Genomic DNA, 27744 nt, shown 5'->3' on the forward strand with positions numbered 1-27744 from the left:
GGAGTGACTGCAGAGGAATCCAACAGCTGTTGCCTTTTATTTATTTGACAGAGACAGCGAGAGAGGGAACACAAGCAGGGGGACTGGGACAGGGAGAAGCAGGCCTCCCACGGAGCAGGGAGCCCGATCCGGGGCTCGATCCTAGAACCCTGGGATCATGACCCAAGCCGAAGGCAGACGCTTAACGACTGAGCCACCCAGGTGTCCCTGCCTGAACTTCCAGAACCGCAGATCCACGGGGAAGCCCAGGACTCTACTGCTTCTGTCTGGTAAGAGGAGTCTCTGGGTCCTGTGTGACCCTCTGAACTCTGACTTAAATTCCCCACCTAAAAATGGTCTAACCCTTCCCCAAAGCTTCTAGGTCTTCAGTCGCTCTCATCTTCATCCTCAATCTGGAACCGTTTCTTCTTTAGGATTTCTGGAGCTCTTGACTCTGGGGCTAGGGGAACGACAGGGGTGAGAAGAGAGAGTAAATATGTTAAGGGGGAAGTGGGGCAGTAGCGCTGATCTTCAGGACTGAGGAGAAGAATGCTAGAGGTCAGAAGAAAAAGCAGATCCCAGTCAGACTCCCTACCTTTGCTCCTGCCCTCGTCTTCATCCTGTTCCTCATCGCTGTCTAGCAGTTGTCGCTTCCTGGGTGCCATTTTCAGCTGTTCTTTCTCGCCAGCAGCCCCTTCCCCTGAAATGACCATAAGAGGCATGGAATTAGGGAACCGGGCCCTCATATTCTCAAAATACCCTATCAGTCCTCTCAATCAACATGGCTGGCCCATAGTAAGTACCCAATAGGCAAGTGGTCTTACCCCCTGGGGACACCAGGCCGGCTTTCTTTTTTCGGGCTAGCAGGAGGGCCCTTAGGGCCTGTGCACGGTGCTCCTTTTGGTGCTCCTCTTCAGGGCCTTGCTCTCCGGGCACTTTAGGTTCTGGTCCTGGCTGAAGTTCTTCCTCCTTCTCTGGCTGACTCAAAGAAGCCGCTACCTTCCGGAGCTGGGTAGGACTCAGCTTAGCTGGAATTCTCCAGAAGGTTTCCTACAGGAGCAAAGAAGTTGAAAATGGGAGTAACAGGAAAGGAGCAGACTCTAGTTCACCAGATCTTGATATTATTCATTGAATAAATATGATCCCACATTGGTGAAGATCCACAAAGGTTGTAAATTCTTACTGCTTATTTATCCAATATATGCACAGTGCCTGATACATCCAAAGGTTCCCAGGAAATTCAGTTGTTAAGGAAATAAATCAATGAATGGATATCGGGGATCTAAAGGTGAATCAGATATGATCCCTGCTTTCAAGAAACCCACAATCTAGTGGAAGAAAGAACCAACATACTGTAACATCACAGGATTGGGGCTACATCAGGGGAATGAGCAAATCCCAGCTACCAAAGTTACTACTGTCACTTCAGAGGTTGAAGGAGTGATAGGGACACTTCTCTGAGGAGGGGACAACTGAACTGACTCTTGAAGGCTGAGTGGAGGTTCATCAGGAAGATGGGTGACAGGTGAGTGTCGCCTTGTATGTGCAGTCGGAGCCATCCAGTGGAGGGACTGGCACGACCAGCTGTTTGGAGGTATGGAAAGTAGTCCAGGATGACGATGGTGAAAGGGAGGTGTGTGGGTGACGTGGCCGTGAGGGTGCAAAGGCTGGCCAAGGCCAGGCATGCCACTCAGAGGCTGCGGACTCTGTCCCGCCGACAGTGGGGAACCACCCAGTGCTCTGGACAGGGGAGTGATATACTCAAAACCCTACTTTAGAAAGATAACTTGGGGGGCAGCACGGTAGGTGGAGTAGGGGACGGGGAGACCAGAGAACATGAACAGGCCGGGTGCTGCAGGAGCCTCGGTCAGAGCTGACCAGGAAGGAAGTCAGAGATGGCAACTGCAATGAGGAGGAAGAGATGTACTGTAAAGGAGCAGCAACACGCCGCCGTGGCTGAAAGTGGAACCAGGGTATTTACCTGCCCAGAGGCAGGAGGCCGAACCCCGAGCTTGCGCAATAGCTGTTGAAACTGCTCATTTTCCATCGCTTCCTCATTTTCTTCCGTCAGCGGCACCAAAGGCACGGCCTGCGAGCAGCCTAGGACGGGGTCAGTGGTCATGTGGTGAAGAGCGGAAGCCAGACCTGGTGGTCCATCCCACGGCCAGCATCCCACGGGCACGTGTCCGGCAGCTGCCGCTACCCCAGCCCTGGAAACCGCCAGTTATCCGCTCACCGTCCTCTTCTCGGTTGTCAGCTGCTCGAATCAGACAGCTCTGCAGCCACAGAAGGGGAGCAGAGAAGCCTACGGGAAGGAGGGAGACTTACCATGGGCTCATACTGCCCACCCCTCCACCTGAGACATCTCTCCCGGCCCAAGGCCTCACCTTCCTGCGACAGGCTTTGCCCAAGGGTCTCAGCTGAAAGGACTGAGCTCCCCTCGGCTTGTTCTGCTTCTGAGTCCTCCTCCTCTTTCCCTTCATCCTCGTCACTCTCTGCCTCTGGCCGGTTTTCTCCTTCTTCCAGATCTTCCTGGTAAAAATCTTTCTGGGACTCCTCTCCATTAGGCTAAAATTCAGTGGGGTGGGAAATGAAAAAAGGGGACAAGATGAGGAATGGCGTGGAGTCCTCTGGTTCCTGACCACCCCTGGAAACTGGGGGGACCTAGCCAGAAAGAGCCTAAGGCAGGAACCATCCAGGTGAGCTACCTGTGAGGAGCACTGCGGGGGTGGGGTGGAGGGCGGCCTGCAGAGCCAGGGAAAGACTGTTACCAAGCTTGAGGGCGCCAGCTTCTTGCGGCGTTTCTTATATAGCTGCCGCCGCTCAGCCACCAGTCCCAGAGCCAGCAGCTTCTCCACTATTCGGGCCCGTGAGCGTCTGGCCGTGATATTCTTCATGATGTGGCCCAGCACGTCTACAAAGAGGGCAAGCGTAAATACGAGAGCAACAGGGGGAAGGGAGTAGTGAAGGAGAGCAGAGGCCTCTGCAAAGAGGCTAATTCAATTCACTCACAAATGACACCACAAATATAATAAAGGGAAGAAGGGATGGAACAAGCCTTCCTCGGGAACAGGAGGCAGGGGCAAGACACGGACAGCTCGGCTCTCATCTCAGCGGCTCAGGAGTCCCGCCATCACTTACCATCTGAGTCCTGGAACTCCTCAAACAGCCGCTGCAGCTCTAGCTCCTGATCTTCCGTCCACAGTACAATATGGGTTCCTTTCCTGCTTAAGGACACGTCAGTGGAAGAGGGGCCCAGGGAGCAAATGGAGGACTCCCTATCTCAATGCCCTCCAGAGCATGCACCTCTACCTTTGGAAGTCCTTGACGCTGTCAGCCAGGCCCAGCCGTACCAGATGGTGGATGACCTGCTTGCGTGTTCGAGGGGTTTTCAGGTGGGCCAAGATGATGTCCACCACACCCTGACCTAAGAGGGAGGGGGAGTGAGGCAGTAAAGGGGGTCCTGGAGCTCAGGCTGCCCACTTCAGAAATCTTCAGATCTCAAGGGCTCATATACCTTCCACATCCCTATGGGCAAGGTACAATTCCTGAAGCTGGGCCTCCTCCTCGGGGCTCCACATAGGGGGTTTGCGACTGGAGGATCTAAATGGGGAAAGGAGAAAGGGAGCACGTAGGATGTTGGCCCCAAGAGAGGAAACCAAAGGCCCTCTCTGGTCAGCTCTCAAAAGAATAAGAAGGGCAACGCAGGTAAGTCAGAGGAGCCAGCTAGCGGAGGCCTAAGGTGTGCTTCCTTTCCCTCATTCTCCTTCCACTTACGATCCCAAAAGTCAAACGAAGAGACTTTCTGGGTTGGGCCTATGGAAGCCGACACAGCAAGGGCTGAGCGGATTATGGGAAAAGGAGAGGAGCTGAGCTACAGGGAAAGAGGGCAAGCATTTCCATGAATCCTCAGTTTCCTGGCACATTTTGGGACGGGGTACACACGGACTCTAAGGGGCCACCCCACTGCCAACTGACCGCCCCCCACAAAGGCGGGTGAAGGAAGGAAACCAGAGTAGACAGGAGACTTAGGATCCAGTCCCACTTCCTCTCTTGGGTGACCTCAGGGAAAACATTTCACCTTGGGGGCTTGTTTTCTCACCTATGAAAGGGGAAGAAAGTCAGACTAGCTGATCTGCAAGCTCCTCCAGCTTTGACACTCTGTGACCGTGTCACCCACTATTGCCCATCGGTCCCCATCTTCAAGCTCACCCGCCGTCCAGAGAGCCATAGCCCTCGGCCATCTCTCGGACCACAGCTGTGTTCTTCCAGAACAGCAGCTCCACAAAGGCTTTCTGGTTGACTGCAGCCAACGCAAAGAACTTGCCCAGGATGTACTTGGCGAAAGTCACGAGCTCCTGTGGGCGAGGGAGGCTGCTGTGCGACCTCTGGCCTAAGTGTACACATCAACCAGGCCCTCTCGGTACTTTCTGCCTGTTCCCGGCTGCCCCTCCTCACTCAGACTCTCCTAGCCGCCCCCCTCCCCCAGCCCCCTCAACCTGCCTGCCTGCTTCCTCACCGTTCTGTCACCTCTCAGCCCTCGGCACCGCTCAGCACCCTTTGTCTCCTGAACACTATCCTTTGTGACCCTAGCACTCCCCTACGCCTCTCGATGCCCGCTGCTTGCTGCGTGCTCACTTTGTAGGCCCCGGCGGCCGGGTCGCTGAGCAGCCGGTTGAAGAGGCAGAAGAGTGAGAGCTGGAAGAGCAGGCCCTCCATCCGGAGGTCGTGGGCCAGGCGGTGCAGCAGCTTGACCACGCAGCGGTTGGTGTGGGCGCTGTTCTGTGCGTAGCTCCGCAGCAGGAGCACGCAGGCTCGCACAACAGCTGAGCTTGCAAAACTGCGCCGGGACGGGAGGGAGCGAGCGGGTCAGCACGGGAAGGACGCTGCTCAGCCTCCCAGCTCTACAGTCTCCACCCGGGGCCCGACTGCGACTGCTCGGCGCGCACCGTTTCAGGTAGTCCAGGAAATTAAATTCTTTCTCTGACACCTGGACCGCTTGCAACTCTTCCTCCTCCTCGTCCTCGTCCTCCTCTTCCTCTGCCCCTTGTTCCTCTGGCCCCTGCTGCCCTATAGAAAAAGTGAGGATTACTGGGTCTCTGGGAGGCTGGTTCTAGAGGAGAGCTGGAAGGAAGGGCATGTGAAGGACACGGAGACTCACGGGGAAGCGGGGCGCAGAGGATCTGTTTCAGCAGCTGGATCTCTTCCTCTGCAGAAATGTCTTGAGGGCCAAACACATCTCCTTCTGGCCACACCTCCCTGAAGCACGGAGAGAAAAAAGACCTTAGCCAGGGGGAATCTGAGTTACAATTTGAGGTGGGCGAAGGAATTTGGACTCATCTTTCATCTGTCAGCCAGGAAGAGAATGCAAACTATTACCTCAAAGATGAAACAAAGACTCTAGGGAAATCCTCCCTCATCAGCCACACTGCACTGAATACCGCACGAACAAAATGCAAACAATCGAAATGTCTCACACTTGGTTGAACAAAGGTACGTCTCACATTGCCATTAACAATTACGGCACTATATCTCATGAGACACGATGCTCACGACATACTGAGAAGTAAAAAAAAATACTATAAAACAGGACGTACAGCATTTCATTGTTGTAAAAAAAGTTGTGTATGTCTATACATAACACGGAGGGAAAAAAGAAAGATGACTCATCAAAATGTTAAAGATGACTGATTACCTTTAGCCAGTAGAATTATTTGTATTTTTTCCAATTAACTGTGCTTTCTGATATTTCTCAAGAATAAAAGAAAAACGAACAACCCAACCCCCAATATGCCAATCGAAACTTCCCAGGACTCGGTGCTCAGTACAGACCCTGTGCTTCTCATGGGGCTTCTCTCTTTGGAAGACAAAGAAACCTGGACCACCAGGGAAAGCCTCCCTCTGCCCCCAAAAGCCCAGGAGCTGGATCCACGAGGACGGGGGTGGGGGCGCAGAGCTCTTACCGGGCAGACCTAAGGAGGGCCAGGGCCTGTGGGGCCTGGCCAGCCAGGAGACAGTCTTGGATCCGCACCATGGCTTCTGCCCGCTGCTCTTCCACAGACACCTCTGAAGCCGCATCAAAGGGAACCACGGAGTCCACGCTGAGCTCTGGACCCTAGAGCGGGATTAAGGCTATGGGAACAGAGGAGGGAACCCCAGACAGCCCACCAGCGCACTACCCCCGGGTAAGGGAGGGCGTCTGCAGCAACCTACCTGGGCACAGCACTGTAGCTGCTCGGCCAGGGATGGCCACACAGCCTCTAGTGCCCCTGCACCAGAGGGGACATCACCAGAAGCAACAGGCCGATCTAGAACCTTCTTTTTCTTCTTTTTCTTCTTTCGTTTGTTCTTTGGAGAAAGAACTGTTGTTAGGATGGCTGGAAAGCTAAGAGGATGTTTTCCCATCAATGTCTTCTCCAATCATTCATTAGAGGCCTGAATTAATTAATTTGATAGTCACAGAGTGACCACTGTGTGCTATTCATAAGCAATAGGGAAGCAAGAGTGAACGGTCTATTTCCCTGCCCTTGAGGAGCACAGTCCAGTGGAGGAGACAGGTAAAGTATATTACAGTATGGGCAAGAACTAGAATATGGCTGGGCATAAAATGCTACGGCAAAACACAGGAATAGTACTTGACTTATTTCTTGGGGTCAGGGATCTCCCCAAAGCAGTGATATCTTAAGCAAAAGTTTACAGAATGAACAGACTGACTATGAGGATACGAAATTCGATACGAAAAGGCTTTGTAAAATGCAAAGCACTATGTACACATAACCTGTATTTTTTTTCTCCGGAAAAGCAGGAAAATGACAGTCAGCACCCCACCTCTGCTCCCCCAAATCAAGGCTGTGAACCAGTTTGGGGCACAGGCAAATAGTATGGACTAGGAGGCCCTTGAGGCTCACGCTCTATTCAAGAAACTCCTAACACACCAAAGGTTAGTAGCATAAGCTTCGGAGCCCAACAGATCTGGATTTAAGTACTGACACTAGGCACTAGCAAGACCTCGAACAAGCTGCTTCACCACCGTGTGCACAGGTCCTAGCGCTACCATGAGGATGACATGAAAACCTAAGCACAGCATCTGACACACAGTAAACACTCAGTAAACAATGGCACCTAGTATTTCTGAGAATACAATAGAGCCCTGAATGTAAAAATATCTTTTTGTAAGGTCTCACTGGTACTACTTTAAAGTCTAGTTCTGACCAAACTGTAAGCCACAGCAAATAGAATTACAGGAAGATTTTTACAAAGCAGAGTGCCTGTGTCTGCAGGATATACAAATTCATTGAGATTTTCTTCTTGTCTTAGACTTTATCATTGTATTTCATTTTTCTCATCATGATAAGTGTACTCTTTAATCCCCATTCTTTATTTCCCCCATGCCCCCCACCCACCTCCTGTCTGGTAACCATTAGTTTGTTCTCTATCGGTTAAGAGTCTGATTTTTGGTTTGTCTCTTTTTCCTCTGCTTGTTTTATTTCTCAAATTCCACATATGAGTGAGATCATATGGTATTTGCCTTTCTCTGCTGACTTATTTCACTTAGCATTATTCTCTCTAGCTCCATTTGTGTTGTTGCAAATGGCGAGTTCATCCTTTTTTATGGCTGAATAATATTCTATTTTATATATATATATATAAAAAATACACATCTTTATCCATTCATCTATGGATAGATACTTGGGCTGCTTCCATAGTGTGGCTATTATAAATAATGCTGCAATAAACAAAGGGGTGCATGTTTCCCTTTGAATTAGTGTTTTCTTACCCTAGACTTTTATTTATTTATTTATTTTTCAAGGATTTTATTTTTAAGTAATCTCTACACCCAACGTGCTGCTCAAACTTCCAACAGTTCAACAGTTACATGCTCCAAAAACCCAAAAGACTCCACCCCAAAACTGCTAGAACTCATACAGGAATTCAGTAATGTGGCAGGATACGAAATCAATGCATAGAAATCAGTTGCATTTTTATACACCAACAACGAGACAGATGAAAGAGAAATTAGGAAGTCAATCCCATTTACAATTGCACCAAAAACTGTAAGATACCCTAGGAATAAATCTAACCAAAGAGGCAAAGGATCTGTACTCAGAAAACTATAGAACACTTATGAAAGAAATTGAGGAAGACACAAAGAAATGGAAAAACATTCCATGCTCATGGATTGGAAGAACAAATATTGTTAAAATGTCAATGCTACCTAGAGCAATCTACACATTCAAAGCAATCCCCATCAAAATACCATCAACTTTTTTCACAGAACTAGAACAAATAACCCCAAAATTTGTATGGAACCAAAAAGACCCTGAATAGCCAGAGGAATGTTGAAAAAGAAAACCAAAGCCGGAGGCATCCCAATGCCAGACTTCAAGCTCTATTACAAAGCTGTCATCATCAAGACAGTATGGTACTGGCACAAAAACAGACACATGGATCAATGGAACAGAATAGAGAGCCCAAAAATGGACCCTCAACTCTTGTGGTCAACTCATCTTCGACAAAGCAGGAAAGAATGTCCAATGGAAAAAAGACAGTCTCTTCAACAAATGGTGTTGGGAAAATTGGACAGCCACATGCAGAAGAATGAAACTGGACCATTTCCTTACACCACACACAAAAATAGACTCAAAATGGAAGAAAGACCTAAATGTGAGACAGGAATCCATCAAAATCCTAGAGGAGAACACAGGCAGCAACCTCTTCGACCTCAGCTGCAGCAACTTCTTCCTAGAAACATCGCCAAAGGCAAGGGAAGCAAGGGCAAAAATGAACTATTGGGACTTCATCAAGATAAAAAGCTTTTCCACAGCAAAGGAAATAGTCAATGAAACCAAAAGACAAACCGACAGAATGGGAGAAGATATTTGCAAATGACAGGTCAGATAAAGGGCTAGTATCCAAAATCTATAAAGAACTTATCAAACTCAACACCCAGGGAACAAATAATCCAATCAAGAAATGGGCAGAGGACATGAACAGACATTTCTCCAAAGAAGACATACAAATAGCTGACACACACATGAAAAAGTGCTCAATATCACTCAGCATCAGGGAAATACAAATCAAAACCACAATGAGATACCACCTCACACCAGTCAGAATAGCTAAAATTAACAAGTCAGGAAACAAAAGATGTTGGCGGGGATGTGGAGAAAGGGGAACCCTCCTACACTGTTGGTGGGAATGCAAGCTGGTGCAGCCACTCTGGAAAACGGTATGGGGGTTCCTCAAAAAGTTGAAAATAGAGCTACCCTACGACCCAGCAATTGCACTACTGGGTATTTACCCCAAAGATACAAATGTAGGGATCCAAAGGGGTACGTGCACCCCGATGTTTATAGCAGCAATGTTCACAATAGCCAAACTATGGAAAGAGCTCAGATGTCCGTCGACAAATGAATGGATAAAAATGTGGTATATAGGGGCGCCTGGGTGGCTCAGTCGTTGGGCGTCTGCCTTCGGCTCGGGTCATGATCCCAGGGTCCTGGGATCGAGTCCCACATCGGGCTCCCTGCTCGGCGGGAAGCCCGCTTCTCCCTCTCCCACTCCCCCTGCTTGTGTTCCTGCTCTCGCTGTCTCTCTCTGTCAAATAAATAAATAAAATCTTAAAAAAAAAAAAAAAAAAAAAAAAAAAAATGTGGTATATATATACAATGGAATATTATGCAGCCAGCAAAAAATGAAATCTTACCATTTGCAATGATGTGGATGGAACTAGAAGGTATTATGCTAAGTGAAATAAGTCAATCAGAGAAAGACAATTATCATATGATCTCACTGATATGTGGAATTTGAGAAACAAGGCAGAGGATCAGAGGGGAAGAGAGGAAAAAATGAAACAAGAAGAAACCAGAGAGGGAGACAAACCATAAGAGACTCTTAATCTCAGGAAACAAACTGAGGGTTGCTGGAGTGGAGGGGGGTGGGAGGGATGGGGTGGCTGGGTGATGGACATTGGGGAGGGTATGTGCTGTGGTGAGCGCTGTGTGTTGTGTAAGACTGATGAATCACAGACCTATACCTTTGAAACAAATAATACATTATATGTTAATAATAAAAAAAATTAAAAAAAAAAAAAAAAAGAGTCACACGCTCCACCGACTGAGCCAGGCAGGTGCCCCTTGTCCAAGACTTTTAGTTTTTTATTTCATTTCAGGCTTATATTACAATCCCATCTTTAGGGATCTGGGGACTGACATGAGTAGCTTGAGTTATTCTAACAATTACTAATATAGGATGAGATTCTAGACCTCCTGGCTTTTAACTTAGGGCTCCTTCCATCTCACTATAGTACTTATGAAGTATAACCAGAAAGGATCACGGCATAATTACTAAACTCTAAAATTATGAATCCCCAGAGTTTATATGTTTTGCACATAATAGGTGTTTCGTAAATGTTTCCTGAATGAATTAGGATATTTACATTACACTGGAGATTAATTTAACGAAAGAAGGAAACTATAGTAGACTCGCAACAGCAACACCAACAAACTCCTTGCCCTCCTTGGCTCAGAGTAGTTCTAAGAGGTCAGCTCAAGCTGCAGAAATGTGAGGAGAGTTCCCTGTCCCCACCCTTCCCTACGGCTCTTTCCACATCCCAGGGCTGCCCAGTACCTGCACCACCAGGTTCCCACGGCTCCGACAGAACCGCTCCAACATCTTGAGGAAGAGGTGGGTGGTTTCCACCAGGTCACGAAGGAAAGAGCGTGGCTGGCATCTCTCATCAAACTTTCGAAAGAGTGCCAGGAAGAGTTCTCGGTACTCCATCACATAGAAAATGTTGTCTAGGAATGGGGAAGAGAAAGGAATGGAAGGACTGGTCTGGAAACTTTGGGAAAGGCAGAGATGGATGAAGCTGGGGCTGGAAAGAGTGAGATTGTGGTCAAGAGATGGGAAAGGCCAGGATTAGAGACCAGGCCAGGGCCTCACTCTTGATGATGCGGCTGCTCTCCCTCACAGCCTCGTCCAGGGACATGTCCATCTCATTCACTGTGGCCAACAGCTCCTGATAGGCCTTCAGGGCCAGGTGCATCCTGTGAGATGAGACATAGAGAAAAAATGGAGGACAAACGGGCTTGTGCAAACAGTACCACCCCTACCCCTTCCAAAAAACAGTGCTATCAAAAACCATGACCCAGCCGGTCCTTGCTCCCCAGCCTGACCACCTTAATCCTGAAACAGGAAAGAAAGTACCACCCAGAATTCAGGCACTCAGATTGCCAGCCTGGCCAAGACGCCCACTCTGACCCCAATTCTCATCCCACTCACCGCCGTGCCCAGGACGCGGCTTCCTTGCGGTCAGTCAGCATCATCTCATAGTAGTTGGTGAGGTTCTGTTCAATGAAGTGGAAGGTACGGACACTGAGGGTCTCAGAAACCAGGCCTGGCCGGAAGGAGGCAGCTCGGTTGAAGGCCATGAAGAAAGCCAAGGCCCACATGTAGTAGGTCTCATCATGCTGCTGAGCCTTCTCCCGCAGCAGGTGATCCTAATGACCAGGGAAAAAAGATCACCCCATGACCCCAGGGCTTTCAACTTTCTCCTTGTCCTATAGGATGATGGGATAGAGCCTGGACACCACTGTAACAGTATTCTAGGATTCAGAATTTCCAGCCCTCTCTTGTTCTCCCCAGGTCTCTCCCCTTCCTCTGGGGACTTTCTCTAAACCTTTTTTTCTTTTTTAATTTTATTTATTTATTTGTCAGAGAGAGAGAGAGAGAGAGAGAGAGAGCACAAGCAGGGGGAGTGGCAGGCAGAGTGAGAAGCAGGCTCCTTGCTGAACAGGGAGCCCAATGTGGGACTCGATCCCAGGACCCCGGGATCATGACCTGAGCCGAAGGCAGATGCTTAACCAACTGAGCCGTCCAGGCATCCCTCTCTAAGCCTTTTTTTTTTTTTTTTTTAAGATTTTATTTCTTTATTTGACAGAGAGAGACACAGCTAGAGAGGGAACACAAGCAGGGGGAGTGGGAGAGGGAGAAGCAGGCCTCCCGCTGAGCAGGGAGCCCGATGCGGGGCTTGATCCCAGGACCCTGGGATCATGACCTGAGCCGAAGGCAGACGCTTAACGACTGAGCCACCCAGGCGCCCCCCTCTCTAAGCCTTTTTAAAATGGTCCCAATAACGCACCCCCTCCCAACATCCCCACCATCTCTCAAGGGTGCCCTATACCCTGCCTGCCTACTAGTCCACACTCCGGGGTCAGCCTCCCATATCCTCCCCAGTTGCCCTTCTTACCCACCACTGGCCCCATTACCACTCTATTCCATCTTTCCCAGGCTCTCACCTTCACTGAGCCCATGAGCCGGTTATAACAGTTCTCCAAGAACTCAGAGCAGAAGTCTCTGAGGAAGAGTCTCACATTGAGGGCAGAGCGGCGCTGAACGGATAGCTCCCGGGCAGCTTGGCGACGTTTAGGCACCCTTCGGGGCTGCTTTCCCAAATCCGAACTGTAGTTTTGGAGCTGGGGGTGTGGGTTGGGGGGTCAGAATTAGCCCTCACCACCACCCTCCCCCTGCAGCTCTTTCCACATCCCTAGTGCTACAATTTCCTCAGAAAAAACTCTTAGAAGGTTCCCTCTGGTACTAAGTGAAGTATATAGATAAAGACAATAATGCCGGAGGCTCTATTTCTCCTATTGTCTCCAACTTTCTTTTTATTTTTTAAGATTTTCTTTCTTTCTTTCTTAAAGATTTTATTTATTTGAGAGAGAGAGAGAACAAGCACATGCGCACAAAGAGGGGAAGGAGCAGAGGGAGAGGGACAAGCCTGATGCAGGACTAGATCCCAGGACCCTGGGATTATGACCCGAACTGAAGGCAGACCCTTAACCGACTGAGCCACCCAGGTGCGCCCCCCACCCCTTTTTTGAGATAAGAGAGAGAGTGCGCGAGAGCGCGCACGCACGCACAAGCAGGAAGGAAGGTCAGAGGGCAGGGGAGAAGCAGACTCCCCACTGAGCAGGAGCCCAATGAAGGGCTCGATCCCAGGACCCCGAGATGATGACCTGAGCCGAAGGCAGATGTTTAACTGACTGAGCCACGCAGGTGCCCCTGTCTCCAACTTTCTAAGCCCAAGAACAAAGACGCTTTACGTCCAGAGATGCTTGCTTACCTTTCTTTTCCTTTTTATGATTTTATCTTTAAGTAATCTCTACACCCAACATGGGGCTCGAACTCACAACCCTGAGATCAAGGGTTGCATGCGCCACCGACTGAGGCAGCCAGGCACCCCCCAGCTTACCTTCCTTAGGCATCCTCAACTCCACAATGTTCCCACCCCAAATGGGGAGCGTACTCACATTGTGGAGACCTTTGTGAAAGATGAGGTCCCTCTCCCCAATGGATTTCAAACCCTGGACAATGTAGGAGCCCCCAAATCGAGAATGCCTGCAGTACAAAAAATAGTCCAGGGTGATTCCTCAATTCTCTGGAAGCTCTATCTCCATTCTCTCTCATCAGCACATCGGAGCATATCATGACTGCAAACTGTTATCTGGTCCCCACTGTGTTAGCCTTTGGCCCAAGCCCTCAGCATTCCATACGGAAGGGATGGGAACAGAGGCACGGCACCTCCCTGCCACTCACCTGCTGCCTCGCTGAAGGGCTCGAGTCTTCTTTTCTGCCATCTCTCGCTGGCGCAACACCTCCAGTTCTGCCACATCTGTGCTCCGCTCCTGCGCTAAGCGTCCCTGTCCTACTCCGGCCAGCTGTTCAGGGTTCTAGATTTGGAACAAAGCAAGAGTCAGAAGGGCAGCCATTCCTTGTTCTAGGTTCAGTCCTAGTGGGAACAGAAAGGGTGAATGAACTAGGACTGCTGAAAGTACCCCATACTCAAGACATGGCTACTCTGTCACCCACCTGCTCCCAGGTAATTCAGCCACCATTTCAAGAGTAATTCTGGCTACACAGCAGAAAAGTACATGGGTGAAGGGACTAGGGAAATAAGCCAGGTTCTCACCTGGTCACGAAACATGAGGGAGACAATCTCTAGCACATGCAGGCTCCACTGTTGCTCAGCGGACGAACTGGCCAGAAAGAGAAGCAGGTCATCCAGGCCACTGAGGTGAATTGCCCAGAGAAGCTGGTCATGGACACTGGCGTCATCGTCGATCCTCTGAGCAGTGAGTGATACGGGGAGGAAGAGAGGTCATTCACTTCCACTGCCCTGCCTTGAGGTTCTCCAACTCATTCCTTGACCAAGGATCCCCCCTGACTTGTCAGAGGGCAGAAAAGCAAAAAAGTGCAGCTCAACCTGACCAAGCGGAAGAAAGCGGACAACCCAAGACCCTCTCACCTTCTCCTGATCAAGGTCAGTTGGAACATGGAGAATATTTCTGACCAGCAGCAGGATCCGTTCAATCAGCAAGCTGTCTTCCTCCTGCCGTTCCTCCCAGCCCTAGTCAGAAGGACAGTTAGAGGAAGAAACTCCCTGCGGAAGGCAGGTGGCATCTACCCTGGCTAGAGGACAGAGGCCCAGAGGAGAACCAGGATTAAGAAGGAAGAAAAGAGTTCAAGAAGTCCTGAGGCAGCCAGAGACAATGGATGGGGCTTATGTATTGCAAGGACTGGGACCACATCTCCAAACTCCACTGTCCTGACAATGACCAAGCAGCCTGGCGCTCTGCCCAGAGGAGGAGCAAGGCACTAACAGTCCCTCGGGATCCTGGCAGGTGCACCCTCACTCACCAGCTGCAGCAGCTCATACAAAGTTTCACTGAGGACTCCAAAAGCTTTCTCACTGGCAAAGGCCTATAAAATAGGGGAATGGACCTTAAGTGGCACCCACCCCCTCCTTCCCTACTGCCCCAACTTCTGCCCCAGGGACTCTGAAGGAAAACCTCACCTCCTTGTAGGCCTGCAAGTATGCCAGCAGCTGCAGAAAATGGTGCCGCAAGCTAGGCTCCTTGGGCACACTGCCAAAACAGAGCAAGGCTGGTTGTGTCAAGTTCACCATCAGCCTGGGGAGACCAGGAAGGAGGGAGACGTTGCTCAGTTCCCTCACCAGCGTCCAACGCCAAAATCTATCGGCTCAAACACCAAGGGCTGGCGCACGGTACAAGTTAAAGAGCTGGGGAACCAACCTGATAACAGCACCAAAAAGAGGCTTGTCCTGGCGGTGCTGGGTAAGGATGGGTAGAAGGTCACTCTGCAGGATCTGGGCTGCCCCCAGCTGCTGCCGCACATTGCGAGTGTCATCCTCGTGCCTCAAGTAGCGGATCAAATCCTTCACGCTCTCTTCAGGGACAGAATAAACACAGGGAACCCTAGAAGAAGCTCCACCCCGGCCCACAGGCTAGTCATACCCGTGATTTGAGAAATTCTACAGACCGCCTCAATTCAAGCAAGTTTTTTACCTGTTTCCTCAAAAAGGCACTCACCTAAGCAATCTGGTTCCTTGTGGTAAGTGTCTCCCTCTAAGTACCCAAGGGCACTACATGTGGCTAGAAGTTCACAATTCATCATGTGTAAGTCCATACACCAGTGGGCCAGCCAAGAGAGACTGATATAAGGTAGGTGGAGACAGGACCCAGAAATGATGAGGCCTGCAGAGACAGGGAAAGATAACACATGGAGGGGCCTCTCCATGCAAGGGAGAGGGGGATAGAACAGGACCCTAATGCTCAGAGTATTCCAACCAAGGTCCTCAAATGCTTCGCCTTTTTTTTTTTTTTTTAAAGATGTTATTTATTTATTTGACAGAGAGAGACACAGCAAGAGAGGGAACACAAGCAGGGGGAGTGGGAGAGGGTGAAGCAGGCTTCCTGCCGAGCAGGGAGGCCGATGCGGGGCTCGATCCCAGGACCCTGAGATCATGACCTGAGCCAAAGGCAGACGCTTAACGACTGAGCCACCCAGGCGCCCCTCAAATGCTTCGCTTTTCTCAAAAGTACCAGAAGTGCTATTCCTAGTTCCAGGGAAAGCTTAAATTAAGGCTTCTACTTGATCAAAACCAGGGAGACTCCAAGCCTAAGAATTAAGCACCTGCTCCATATTCTAACTTGGATCTAAAACTATGGAGACAGTCTGTTTCAGAGTCAAGATAATGCATAGAAAGAAAGGTTGGTTAGAGAAAGGCATCAGCTCTGAGACTCTCACCCTCAGAGAGCTCCGTAGCCTTCTTGAGGAAGGGGGGGATGGGCTTCCCTCTCCTTTAAGGCCCCTCCACCTTCCACAGCCCCTCCACATACCATGTTACAGTTCTATGTACCACAAGGGCTAAGAAACCCAGCTTTGACCATACAGTGATTCTACTTAGGATCTGACATTCCTAGGAGTCCGGAGGCTTCTGAGGCACTGGGCATGCAGAGAGGAAGTTCCTTCACTCTCTTCCCCAAAGTTACTCTTAAATTTTGGGGATCTTAGTAGAAGCTAGTGTCTAACGGAATGGGTGAGGAGAAGAATTAAATAGGAACCAGTTAAACTCCCCATCATTCTCCCCAGAAGAACCATCTTCTTTTTCTGAGGCTTGTCCCTTTTGATTAAGATCCCTAAACCCTCATCAGATAATCAGGTAGGTGGAGATCCTGAATTTTTTTTTTTTAATTAAAGATTTTTATTTATTTATTTGACAGAGAGAGAGACAGCGAGAGAGGGAACACAAGCAGGGAGAGTGTGAGAGGGAGAAGCAGGCTCCCCGCTGAGCAGTGAGCCCGATGCGGGCTCGATCCCAGGACCCTGGGATCACGACCTGAGCCAAAGGCAGATGCTTAAAGACTGAGCCACCCAGGCGCCCCAGGAGATCCTGAATCTTGGATATTTCAGAACCTGACCCTAATAACACAGATACACACAAACACGTTGTGTTCACTAACCTGTTCCTGTGGAAAACTGGGAATGTCCGTCAATCTTGGCCCCTTAGTTATTCAGCTACACTGCTCTCAGCCCTTGGCAGCTTCCTCTGAAGAGACCTTTCCCTGTTCCATAGCTACCTCTAGCCCCTGACTCCACCCCTGTTCCCCAAGAGTAAATGGGTAGTGTCCAAAGGACTAAGGTTTAATGCCTGATGTCATCTCCTTGCATTTATGTGATTGGTCTACTTCTCTAGGCTACTTGCTATCCTTCTATCCTCACCCAGTGCTAATCTACTTTCCGAATGCTCGGCCCAGCAAGCGTGAGCCTGTAAAACACTGAAGGACCAAGAGTCTGAAGGGAGACTTCTCTTCAGTGCCCTGTCTCATGGGACCTGTAGCCCCTCAGCCCTGGACTCCAGTGTGGTAGGTGCAGTGTGTGGGATCTCTGATTCTCCCCTTAGACACATCAGCTTTTTCAGATAGATCACTGGTGTGTTTACATACGTACGTGCACACACCCAGACTGAAGGGCTTCCCTCTCTGTTCTCTCCAAGTGGCAGCCTAGGAAGCTGACAAAAACGGTCTATAAAGATGCTGAGCCAGCACATCCTCTTCAAAGTAAGACCCAGCATCACACTCTGGTACTGAAAGGTGTGACAGGATAAAGTCTTCTAACAACAGAGACAAAGCCATGGCTGGGAGGCTCTAAGACAGACAACCTCATACACTCCCAGCTCCCCTTCCCCCATACCTTTGTAGTTTGTAGACCAATGCTATGTAAAGATTCAATATTTGTAAAAGTGGCCCCAGCAGAGTACTCAGACATCTGCTTTCAAAACATCACTTTACCTGAAAGGCAAAAATAACAAGGTAGTAACAGCTACCTGTTACCTGGCTACCTGTTACCTGGCTACCAAACTAAGAGGGGGAGGGGAAAGGAGATGTCCTTGCAGACTTGAGAAGGGAAGAGGTTATGTTAAGAGACCCAGGACTTCAGATTCTAATCCCCTGGAGTTTTATGGTTCCTCCCCCCCCCCCCCCCCCTGCAGTTTTGACAAAACCAGAGAGCAACAGGCAAAGCAGAGGAAGAAATGGGTCAGATGACCTATTGTAAAGCTCTCAGGTCATGAAGCAAGCTGGCAGTCTTGGGCCTATTCATTAGAACTGGAATCAAACAGCTCTCACAGGTGTTTCAGCCATTCCGGGTGGAAACACGCTATTAAAAAATCATCCAGGGACAGAAAACTTAAGAGTTCACTCTTTTCATTCATTTAACTAGAAGCTACTCACTTTGTCTGTCTGGTCTCATCTTCCTCTCCTAGACTACTTATAATCTGATTGGCTTATGCATTTCTGAATGCACTCAATTTCTTTCATTTGGGAATCATTCAGTAAAAACTAACACAAAGAATAGGACAATGGTCACAAGGTGGGGTCAGGGTCCTGGCTTCCCTGCCTCCTTCTCTGTTCTTCACCAAGGCAGTCAGTCACAGCAAAGATGCTGCAGCAGCCATGGACGTGCCCGCTCAGAGATTTCTCATCAAGAAAGAGCTTGTTGGGGCTCAGTCGGTTGAGCAGCTGCCTTCAGCTCAGGTCATGATCCCACGGTTCTGGGATCGAGTCCTGCATTGGGTTCCCTGCTCAGTGGGGAGCCTGCTTCTCCCTCTGCCTGCCGTTCCCCCTGCTTGTGCTCTCTCTCTGACAAACAAAATCTTAAAAAAAAAAAAACCTTATCATTCAGCTGCAAAGACTGTGGCTCGCTGACAGTACCTCCAGGACCCACCCCAGCGCTATGCTTCCTGGGCAGCCCCTTGGAAAATGATAAGCACAGGGGTCCTTGGTCCTAGCCATTTCTGTCCAACAAGGACTCCTCTACCAGTCAAGCCTTGCTTCTGAGTTTCTCACTGGCTCAGCTGAGACTGGCAGATCAGCCCTATGGGCTGAGCCTCTTGCTGCCCCCAAACTCGCTGCCTTCTTGGTCTATCACAGGCACTCCTCTCTCCACTCAGTGCCTGCTCCCTGGACCTGAACTGACAGATACCTACTCCACTTCCATTATAAGGTTATTGTATTGTGAGAATCCAGGTAAGTTATATCACAGCACGTTGTAAGCGCAGATGGATAATACAAAGTTAAAATAAAAATCAGTGGTTCCCATGCTTCATGATTTCACGTACCAGTATATATCCCCCCAAACTGGAGAAGCCATCTTGACTGGTAAGGGTATTAAAGATAGGGATATTAATGGGGCACCTGGGTGGCTCAGTTGTTAAGCGTCTGCCTTCAGCTCAGGTCATGATCCCAGGGTCCTGGGATCGAGCCCGCATCGGGCTCCCTGCTCTGCGGGAAGCCTGCTTCTCCCTCTCCCACTCCCCCTGCTTGTGTTCCCTCTCTGGCTGTTTCTCTGTCAAATAAATAAAATTAAAAAAAAAACAAACCCCCACTAACATCTATTAACACCAATGTTTCATAAAAGAAAGAAACAGCTTAACACACACGCAAAAAGTAGATGTTATATAATCTCAGCTATGCCCATTCTTTAAGGTACATAAACAAGTCTTTATGAAAAACTCCCTACATTGTCCTTCTTTTTCTCATTTGACTTCAGACTGATAGAAATGTTTTCATAGACTAGTACTGTTCTGCTCACTGGCACTTAGGAATCATCGATCTATTTATTTATTTATTTTTTTAAGATTTTATTTATTTGACAGAGAGAGAGAGATAGTGAGAGCAGGAACACAAGCAGGGGGAGTGGGAGAGGGAGAAGCAGGCTTCCCGCCAAGCAGGGAGCCCGATGCGGGGCTCGACCCCAGAACCCCGGGATCATGACCTGAGCCGAAGGCAGACGCTTAATGACTGAGCCACCCAGGCGCCCCAGGAATCATCGATTTATATATTTATATGATAATATTAAAAGTCAGAAACCAGCCCAACAAAAGGAAAGCTCCCTGAGGGCAAAGTTTCACTTTACTGTTTAGTGCTGTACTCCTCAATGCCTAGAACATGCCTATAGTGAGCATGTAATACATAGTTGTTGAATGAATTAATTTTGAATTAACGGATTACCCTGGGTCATAACCTCTGAACCAGTGAGCCCATTTTGGAGATTGTAACCCAAGAAAACAATTCAAAAAAGAGAGGAAATCACTTACACAAAAACAAATATAATACCTCTTCCTAGTACATTCTAGTTTATAAAATGCTTTCATAGCTTTATTACACTTTGAACCACACAAAAGTCGTAAGTGATAGATACAATCATTTCCATTTTACAGATGAAGAAACAGAGCCTCAGAGAGAATGAACACTTCAGGAAGATGTTTATAGATGGGTTTTTTTTTTTTTTTTAAAGATTTTATTTATTTATTTGACAGAGAAAGAGATAGCGAGAGCAGGAACACAAGCAGGGGGAGTGGAAGAGGGAGAAGAAGGCTTCCTACCGAGCAGGGAGCCCGATGTGGGACTCCATCCCAGGACCCTGGGACCATGACCTGAGCCGAAGGCAGACGCTTAACGACTGAGCCACGCAGGAGCTCTGTAGATGAGTTATCTTTAATGGTAAAGGCTTGGAAACAAGCCAGATAACCCACGCCTGAGGAACAGCTAGGAAAACTAGAGAATACCAATAAATAATATGTCCTATAAAAACTAACTGCACACTAAAATTCAAAAGCTTACATTAAAAAAGGGCACGTAGAGTCGCCTGGGTGGCTCAGTCGGTTAAGGGGCTGACTCTTGATTTTGGCTCAGGTCATGATCTTGGGGTCTTGGGACTGAGTCCTGTGTCAGGCTCCCTGCTCAGTGGGGAGTCTGCTTGAGATTCTCTCTCTCCCTCTGCCCCTCCCCTGCTTCCTGCTCACTCACACTCTCAAATCTTAAAAAAATAAAAATAAAAAAGGGCACATAAAGTAGAATGTTCATAATAACAACTACATAAAAATGTGAATGATCTGAAGCAGAAGAGGGATCTTGGAAATTAATAATAAAGATACATCTTGTAGGAGGCACCTGGGTGGCTCAGTTGTTAAGCGTCTGCCTTCGGCTCAGGTCATGATCCCAGGGTCCTGGGATCGAGCCCTGCGTCCAGCGGGAGCCTGCTTCTCCCTCTCCCACTCCCCCTGCTTGTGTTCCCTCTCTCACTATCTCTCTGTCAAATAAATAAATAAAATCTTAAAAAAAAAAAGATACATCTTGTATTTAAAAATAAAGGTATTCAGGGGTGCCTGGGTGGCTCAGTAGCTTAAGCATCTGCCTTCAGCTCAGGTCACGATTCTGGGTTCCTGGGATCCAACCGGAGTGGGGCTCCCTGCTCAGCAGGGAGTCTGCTTCTCCCTCTCCCTCTGCCCCTCCCCCTGCTCATGAGTGCGCATCACTTTCTCTTTCAAATGAATAAATAAATAAAATCTTAAAAAAAAAAAGTTAATTCTGATGCACAGACAAGAGAGTGGGGTCTCACTATAGTTACCTCCAATAAATCTTTTCCTCCTGCACAGGGGGAAAAGGAGAAACCGCATGTACTATTTCCAGGCATGGGACAGAATAAACACAAGTCTGTAATTTCTCTTTGTTCTAATAAAAGCATTTTATTACACTTCCTGGATTTTCTGCTTTGAAAGCGATTCCCCCCATGCTGCCTCTTTCACTCACAACAGAGGCAAAACAGGAAAACCAGCCATTCTGGCTTGCCAAAGAACCAACTGAAAAGAAATTCTTTTTTTTCATCAATAAACTCCTGGATAGGTTTTTGGGTTTTTTTGATTTGTTTGTTTTGTGAAATACAGTGGCTTCCAAACTTCTGGATTTCATAGGTGGGTCTTTAATTTTTTGTTTCTTAATTTAGGGTGACTAACATAAGGTTGCCAATTTTACATTTTGTAACTTAAGGACACACACACACACACACACACACACACACACACACACACCCCTCATATTGCTGACTACAAAATGGTTCAGCTGCTATGGAAAATAGGCAATTCATCAAAATGTTAAACACAGAGTTATTCTAGGACCCAGCAATTCCACTCTTAGTTATTTATCTGAGAGAAATAAAAAGTACGTCCACACAGAAACGTGTACGTGAATGTTCATAGCAACATCATTTATAGTAGTCACAATGTGGAAAAAAACCCAAATGTCCATCAACTGATGAACAGATAAACAAAAAGTGGTATATCTATACAATGGAATATTTGACAATGAAAAGGAACAAAGTGCTGATACATGCTACAATATGGATGAAACTTGAGAACATTATTTTCAGTGGAAGAAGACAAATACAAAAGGTTACATACTGTATGATTCCATTTATATGAAATGTCCAGAATAGGCAAACCCATATAGACACAAAGTAGATTAGTGGTTGCCAGGGCCTGGGAGAAGGAGAGGTAGAATACAGCTAGTAGGTACATATAGAGTATCTTTGGGGGAGGGGTTGAAAATACTCTAATGTTAGATAGTGCTAATGGTTATACAACTCTGTGGACTCTACCCTTTAAAAGGGTGAATTTTATGGTCTGTAAATTATATCTCAATAAAGCTGTTACAAAAAAATCCCACGCAATTACTATATATTCTATTTTCTATTTAAACATAAAAAACAAAAACAAAAAAACTAAGAACAAAATCTCAGGATAAAATACAGTCCATTAAATTTGATAACTAGAATTTATGAAAAAACTAATTATATTTTACTTTCACAGTTCATCATAGACAGATGGGAACTTTGTCAAACATCTTAGACTCAGCAGACATTTAAAGGGATGTCAGTTACTTTTCCCACTCAACTAACTACCAGGTGGTTCAAACGAAGCAATATTCCTCTGAAATTAATACTTGTAGGCCTCAAAATGCAAGAACCAAATAAAAACAAAGGAGAAAATATTAAATACACTTGCTATTGAAAATAGAAAATTAACTCACTTCTTGAAAACAAAATAAAGCCAAACAAAAAACTCCGCCCCAAACCAACTCTAAGAACCAGCTTTGAGAATCACTAGTATGAAAAGAATGACATTTGGCATTTGGATTCCAGTTCTGTCCAGTACTAAATTGGTGATCTTGAGTTTGTGGCTTAACCTAAACTTCAGTTTCCTTGTCAGTATACTGAGAAATTTAAATGAGATCATGCATGGAAAGCAGCGCTACTCAAAGCATGGTATGCGGACCACTGCTGGTCCACAAGCTGCTGGTCTGCATTAAGTACAGACACGAAGCATAAGCATTTAGAACATCTTACAGCAAGGTAAGAGTTAATGTTTGTTGAATCTAATAATTTTTTAAAAGATGTATTTATCTATTTGAGAGAGAGAGAGAGAGAGCGATCAGGGATGGGCAGAGGGGAGAGTCCAACGCAGGGCTCGATCCCACGACCCCGAGATCAGGGCCCTGAGATCACGACCCAAGCTGAAACCAAGAGTCAGCTGCTCAACTGCGCCACCCAGGCGCCCCTTGAATCTAATAATTTTAAAAACTCTATATTCTGTATGTTTTTTTCATGTTATTTTTCTGGTAATTTAATTTAGTTCGGGCCCTGCGTATCTCTAGCTTAGATTATTCAACTGCTTCCTAACCTCTTTCCCTGCCTTAGTTAAGTCTATCCATAATATGGTTACCAGATTTCACCATATAACCACCCTACCTAAAACCCTTCAATGGATACATAAAAAACTTCGTGATTATCTCTGGGGAGAATGGGGGTGTCTGGGGTAGGAGAAACATTTATCTCATTTGTCTTTCACTTTAGTACTATCTTAATTGTTTATCATTAGTAATTACATAGTTCCAGTGTTTTACCAAAGTGTTTTTAAAAAAGTACTTTATATGTCAATTATAACTCAGTAAACGTGGGGATGGGGGAAGAAAGAAAGAAAGAAAAGTACTGATTTGTAACACCTTGGAGGGGGAAAAACCTACCTGGTCCTTTACCAAGATAGTTTGAGAAGCACTGATACCAGGCACTTCACTGAATGCTGAGCACAAAGTAAGAAATCTCAAAATGTAAATTTCCTCTCTGCCTACGGGACTCTATGATCAGTCACTAAATGCTTACGATGAGCCCCCAAAGCGAAGAAAAGATAAATGTTGCGCAGGTGCTAAAGAAATTTAAGAAATGTAGTTGCAGAAATAAAACCCGCCTAACAGAAAAGAAATAAGGTAAAAGACAATCAGTATAAGCTCTAATTAAGTGATACCAAAAAAAATATTCTGACAAACTAGGGTTCTTTTCAGGTGAAAGTGGTCAAGGAGGTTTGGTCAGAGGAAGTGTGACTAGATCGGGGCCTTTGAAGGCTCCATAGTGTTCACGCAGCTGAGAGGAGCTGGGGCATTGAGGCAGAGAACTCCCAGAGCGAAAGCAGAGAGGGAAACCATTCGGGTAGCTGAAACTAACAGGACAGCAGTAGAAAGGAGGGGTCGGAACTGACTTTATGGGACAACCTTGTCTTTGTCTACCAATTCAAGGATTTAAACAAAAACCAAGAAGTCATTGAAGATTTTTGAGCTGAAAAACAAAATGATCAAACTGGGGTCACACAAGCAGTACCGCGTGACCTGCTATTGTTATCACTACATATCACTCTCTGTGAGGTGTCAATCTTTTTCCTTTCGTTGCATTCAACCCTGCAAAAGATCCCAACCTCAGATCAGTCCAACCATCCACTTTCTAGACTCCTGAACTTAAATCCTGACTTAGATTTGCTGAAGAAAACCAAACCCTGCAGAATGATACACAACTACTGTGTAGTCTCCAACCTGAGCAGGGCCCTCAGCCTGGCCCAGCCAATCTTTTTTAGTGTTCCTGGCCCACTTCCTCTTCTCTTTCCCAAGGACCAACTGTTTCTAGCTTTCACGGTTATCCTCAAGCCCCTCTACTCCATTGCCTCCCAGATCTTTCAGCCGGTGTCTCTGCCCCCTTCCTCTGAGGAACAACTGAGGTCAGTCATCAGACAAGGAAGAACTCTTTCAACTTTCTCCACCCAAGCCTAAAAACATACATATTTCAAATGCCCACCCAGACTTCTTTGCTTCTAATCTAAGCCCTCCATTTGTGATTTATCAATCATTTCCTGTCCCTTAGTTGGTTGTTCCTCATTTCTTTTTTTTCTTTTTAAGATATTATTGTTTTTAAGTAATCTCCACACCCAACGTGGGATTCGAACTCCCCACCCTGAGATCAAGAGTCACATGCTCTATCGACTGAGCCAGCCAGGTGCCCCGGTTGTCCCTCATTTCTCATTTGTTTCCAATCTTCTCTTTATATCAGCCCATATAAGTTGCTCAAAGCTCTTCCATCTCAGGGAGGAAAAAACCCAACATAAAACAAAATCTTTCTTTGACGCCATATTGGCTTCCCCTTCTCAAGCACAGATGTCCATAGGCCTTCATCTTCAGTTCTCTTCCTGTCTTATTCTACACAGCCTCCTTGGGCAAACTCACCCATTCCCATGTCTTCAGCTACTATCTCTGAGTCATTAGCCAGCAAATCTGTACTCTTGCCATACTGAGCTCCCATGGTGTCAATCTCACATTCCACTACCGAATAGCATTCTCCATCTTTATGTGTCATTGATACCTCACGTTAAACATGTCCAAAATGGAGTATCTTCCCCCTAAATTTGTCTCTACTTCTATTGTGGATCTCTTTAAGGACTGACACTATCTATTTCGTCATTCATATAGAAAGCTAGGTGTCATCCTAGATACCTCAAGTCATTAACTCAGGCTAATTCTACTTCCTTAAGCTCTCCTATCCAACCCCTATAAATCCCCATTGCTACTGCCTTCGTTCAGACCCTGAATATCTCTAGCTTAGGTTACTCAACCACTTCCTAACCTCCTTTTCTGCTTCCAGCGTTGTTCCCTTAAATCTATTCACAAAATAGTTACTAGATTTGGCCATAAAACTACCCTGCTTGAAACCCTTCAATGGATACATAAGAAACTTCATGGTGATTGTCTCTGGGGAAAATGGGGAGGGAGCTACAATAGGAGGAAATATTTACCTTTCACTTTAGTACTATCTGAATCATTTACTACAGCATGCACTACAAAACTAAAGTTTCAGCAGCTTCAAATGCCTACAATACAAGGTCCTTCATAATCTCCCTACTGGTTACCTTTAAGCTGCTCTCTCAAGTTACTCTTCTGTCCTGAATGCCCTCCAGTGTATCCTTTCATCTTTTAAGACTCTGCCCAAATGGTACTTCCTCCCAACTTTTCCATCCCGAAGAGACCTCTCTCTCCTTTATGTCTACTTTGTGCCGTAAATATACTTCCATCATGGCATCTACAGATCATGTTATACGTCATATTTAAACAGATTGTTTGAAATGTCTGTCTCCCTCCTTTAGTCTTAGATTCCGAGGGCATAAAATATTTCTTACTCATCTCTGAATTTCCAGAGTCTAGTTAGAGAATCAGAACTTGCAGAGGGTGGGGCTTGGATTAGAGTGTTTTGAAAATGCTCATCTGGTGATTCTAACTCACTATCCTGTTAACTGATCTAAATTATAAACTCCTTAAGATCAGGAATCATTGTGACCAGCACAATGTGAATGATCAATAAATGGTTTCTAAACTGAAACTGAAGCAGGCAAGTCCTGAAATTGAGGGAGGAAAGGTTGGAGCTGGAGATTTGGAGGCATCAGAATACAAGAAGGTGTGTGAAGCTGTGGCAGTAAATAAGCTTACTCAAGAGAGTACAAAGTGAGAGGACTTAGGAAGCCAGGGCAGACTTCTTTGTCACCCAGTAACTGCAGAGGACTCATTTACATGTGTTTTTCCATCCAGACTGTGAGTTCCTTAAGGTCAGGAACTCTGTCCTATTCATCTCTGTTCACCTGTCACTGAGCACAGTGCACAGTACCTGTTAGGAGCTTAGGAACTTTTTACTGGTCTGTATCAGTGACACTAATAATAGAAGGAGGTACAATACTTCAAGAACACAAAGGAAGAAATGACTACTTTGGCCAGGGAGGTGGGGGCTGGAAATAGAGGTTTTCAGAGGGACAAGTGAGCTCAGTCCTGAAAGAGAAGTTCATTTGGCAGAGAAGTGGCCAGAACTTCAAGCAGAGAGAACAGCAGGAGCGTAGGTACCAAGGCATGAAAGAGCACAACGCAGACACACCCCTTCCGTGTGGCTGGGATTCGAGGGCATCACACAGGAAAAATGTTAGGGAGCTTTAGAAAATGAGGCTGAGAGGATCAGACTGTGAAGGATTTAAACCTGACTGTGGGTGGCCAAAGAGGAATTTTAAATTTAATCTGAAATGACCAGACTGACTTTTTAACTCGTGGCAGTACGAAGGGCAGAGTCTTTATAAAGAACTGAGACCCAAGGAAAGGAGCTTAATTAGCAGCTGCCCGTCCAGCTAACAAACCCAAGCAAGGGCTGTATCCTCCTTAAGCCTGACACCCGAGAGAAAGGAGGGAAGGGAATGAGAAATCCATTCTATAAAAACCCAAGATTTAAGTCAAGCGAATTCCGAATTCCGACTCCTGCTTGGCCCACCAAGCTGCACTTGTTTCTTCGGGTCTGAACTGGATGGAAAGTTCCAAAGTGGAAATGCCCGGGAGCCTTCTGTTCTACCTTAGGGGTTCCAAGGCACTTCCCATCACAGCCCCACCCCTGCGCGAGGACCACCTGTACAGAGAGGCGCGGGGACAACGCAGGAGCTTCTCAGGCGAACGCGGAACGCCGCGGCACCTACTCGGGACTCGGGGTGGAGAATTGCGCGTGCGCATCTATCGCGCAAGCCCCGCCCCCTGCCTTGAAAGCCGGTGGCGGGAAACCGGGCTCAGCGACTCTCGACAGTGCCCCCGCGCCTCCGAAAGGACGCTGTCCCCTAGAGCCCTCTCTCCCACACACTCACCCGCTCCCCGCCGGTCCTCAGGATCCCTGCGGAGCCAGCAGCCCTCACGCGCCGCGCCGCAGCTTTCCCGCCACCCGACCCGGCGG

At 47.3% G+C, this 27744-nt stretch overlaps 1 protein-coding gene across 3 annotated transcripts; it reads right to left on the reverse strand.

Moving 5' to 3' along the window:
- Positions 1-18: 18 nt before the first annotated feature.
- On the reverse strand, positions 19-27744 carry TIMELESS (timeless circadian regulator). 3 transcript variants are annotated; one of them, XM_078076135.1, is made up of 29 exons: positions 27659-27744; positions 15372-15536; positions 15075-15228; positions 14837-14906; positions 14680-14742; positions 14288-14389; positions 13952-14107; positions 13579-13712; positions 13293-13380; positions 12279-12455; positions 11263-11480; positions 10924-11027; positions 10609-10778; positions 6193-6327; positions 5943-6094; positions 5141-5238; positions 4929-5049; positions 4618-4819; positions 4192-4337; positions 3497-3582; positions 3292-3406; positions 3121-3203; positions 2751-2893; positions 2367-2547; positions 2216-2284; positions 1961-2079; positions 804-1029; positions 575-679; positions 19-439 (listed from the first exon to the last, which is right to left on the reverse strand). In XM_078076135.1, exons 2-29 carry the CDS (start codon positions 15466-15468, stop codon positions 366-368), a joined length of 3588 nt encoding a protein of 1195 aa, XP_077932261.1. In that variant the 5' UTR covers positions 15469-15536; positions 27659-27744; the 3' UTR covers positions 19-365. The 3 variants fall into 3 exon arrangements, with proteins under 3 accessions (XP_077932261.1, XP_035973046.2, XP_077932260.1); XM_036117153.2 differs by having other exon boundaries at positions 14837-14951; XM_078076134.1 differs by lacking the exon at positions 27659-27744 and adding an exon at positions 17536-17619 and having other exon boundaries at positions 14837-14951.

This window comes from Halichoerus grypus, chromosome 6 (assembly GCF_964656455.1).
Source record: "Halichoerus grypus chromosome 6, mHalGry1.hap1.1, whole genome shotgun sequence".
NCBI classification, from domain to species: domain Eukaryota; kingdom Metazoa; phylum Chordata; class Mammalia; order Carnivora; family Phocidae; genus Halichoerus; species Halichoerus grypus.

Bases quoted from the DNA above. Each gene is read 5' to 3' on its own strand.
- TIMELESS (XM_036117153.2), bottom strand. From the start codon at position 15,468: ATGGACTTACACATGATGAATTGTGAACTTCTAGCCACATGTAGTGCC. The intron at 11,028-11,262 runs GTGAGTGGGATG...CTCATCTCACAG, and splicing joins GCCGCGTCCTGGGCACGGCG to GATGCACCTGGCCCTGAAGG. The intron at 2,548-2,750 runs GTAACAGTCTTT...ACTGAATTTTAG, and splicing joins AGCTGGCGCCCTCAAGCTTG to CCTAATGGAGAGGAGTCCCA.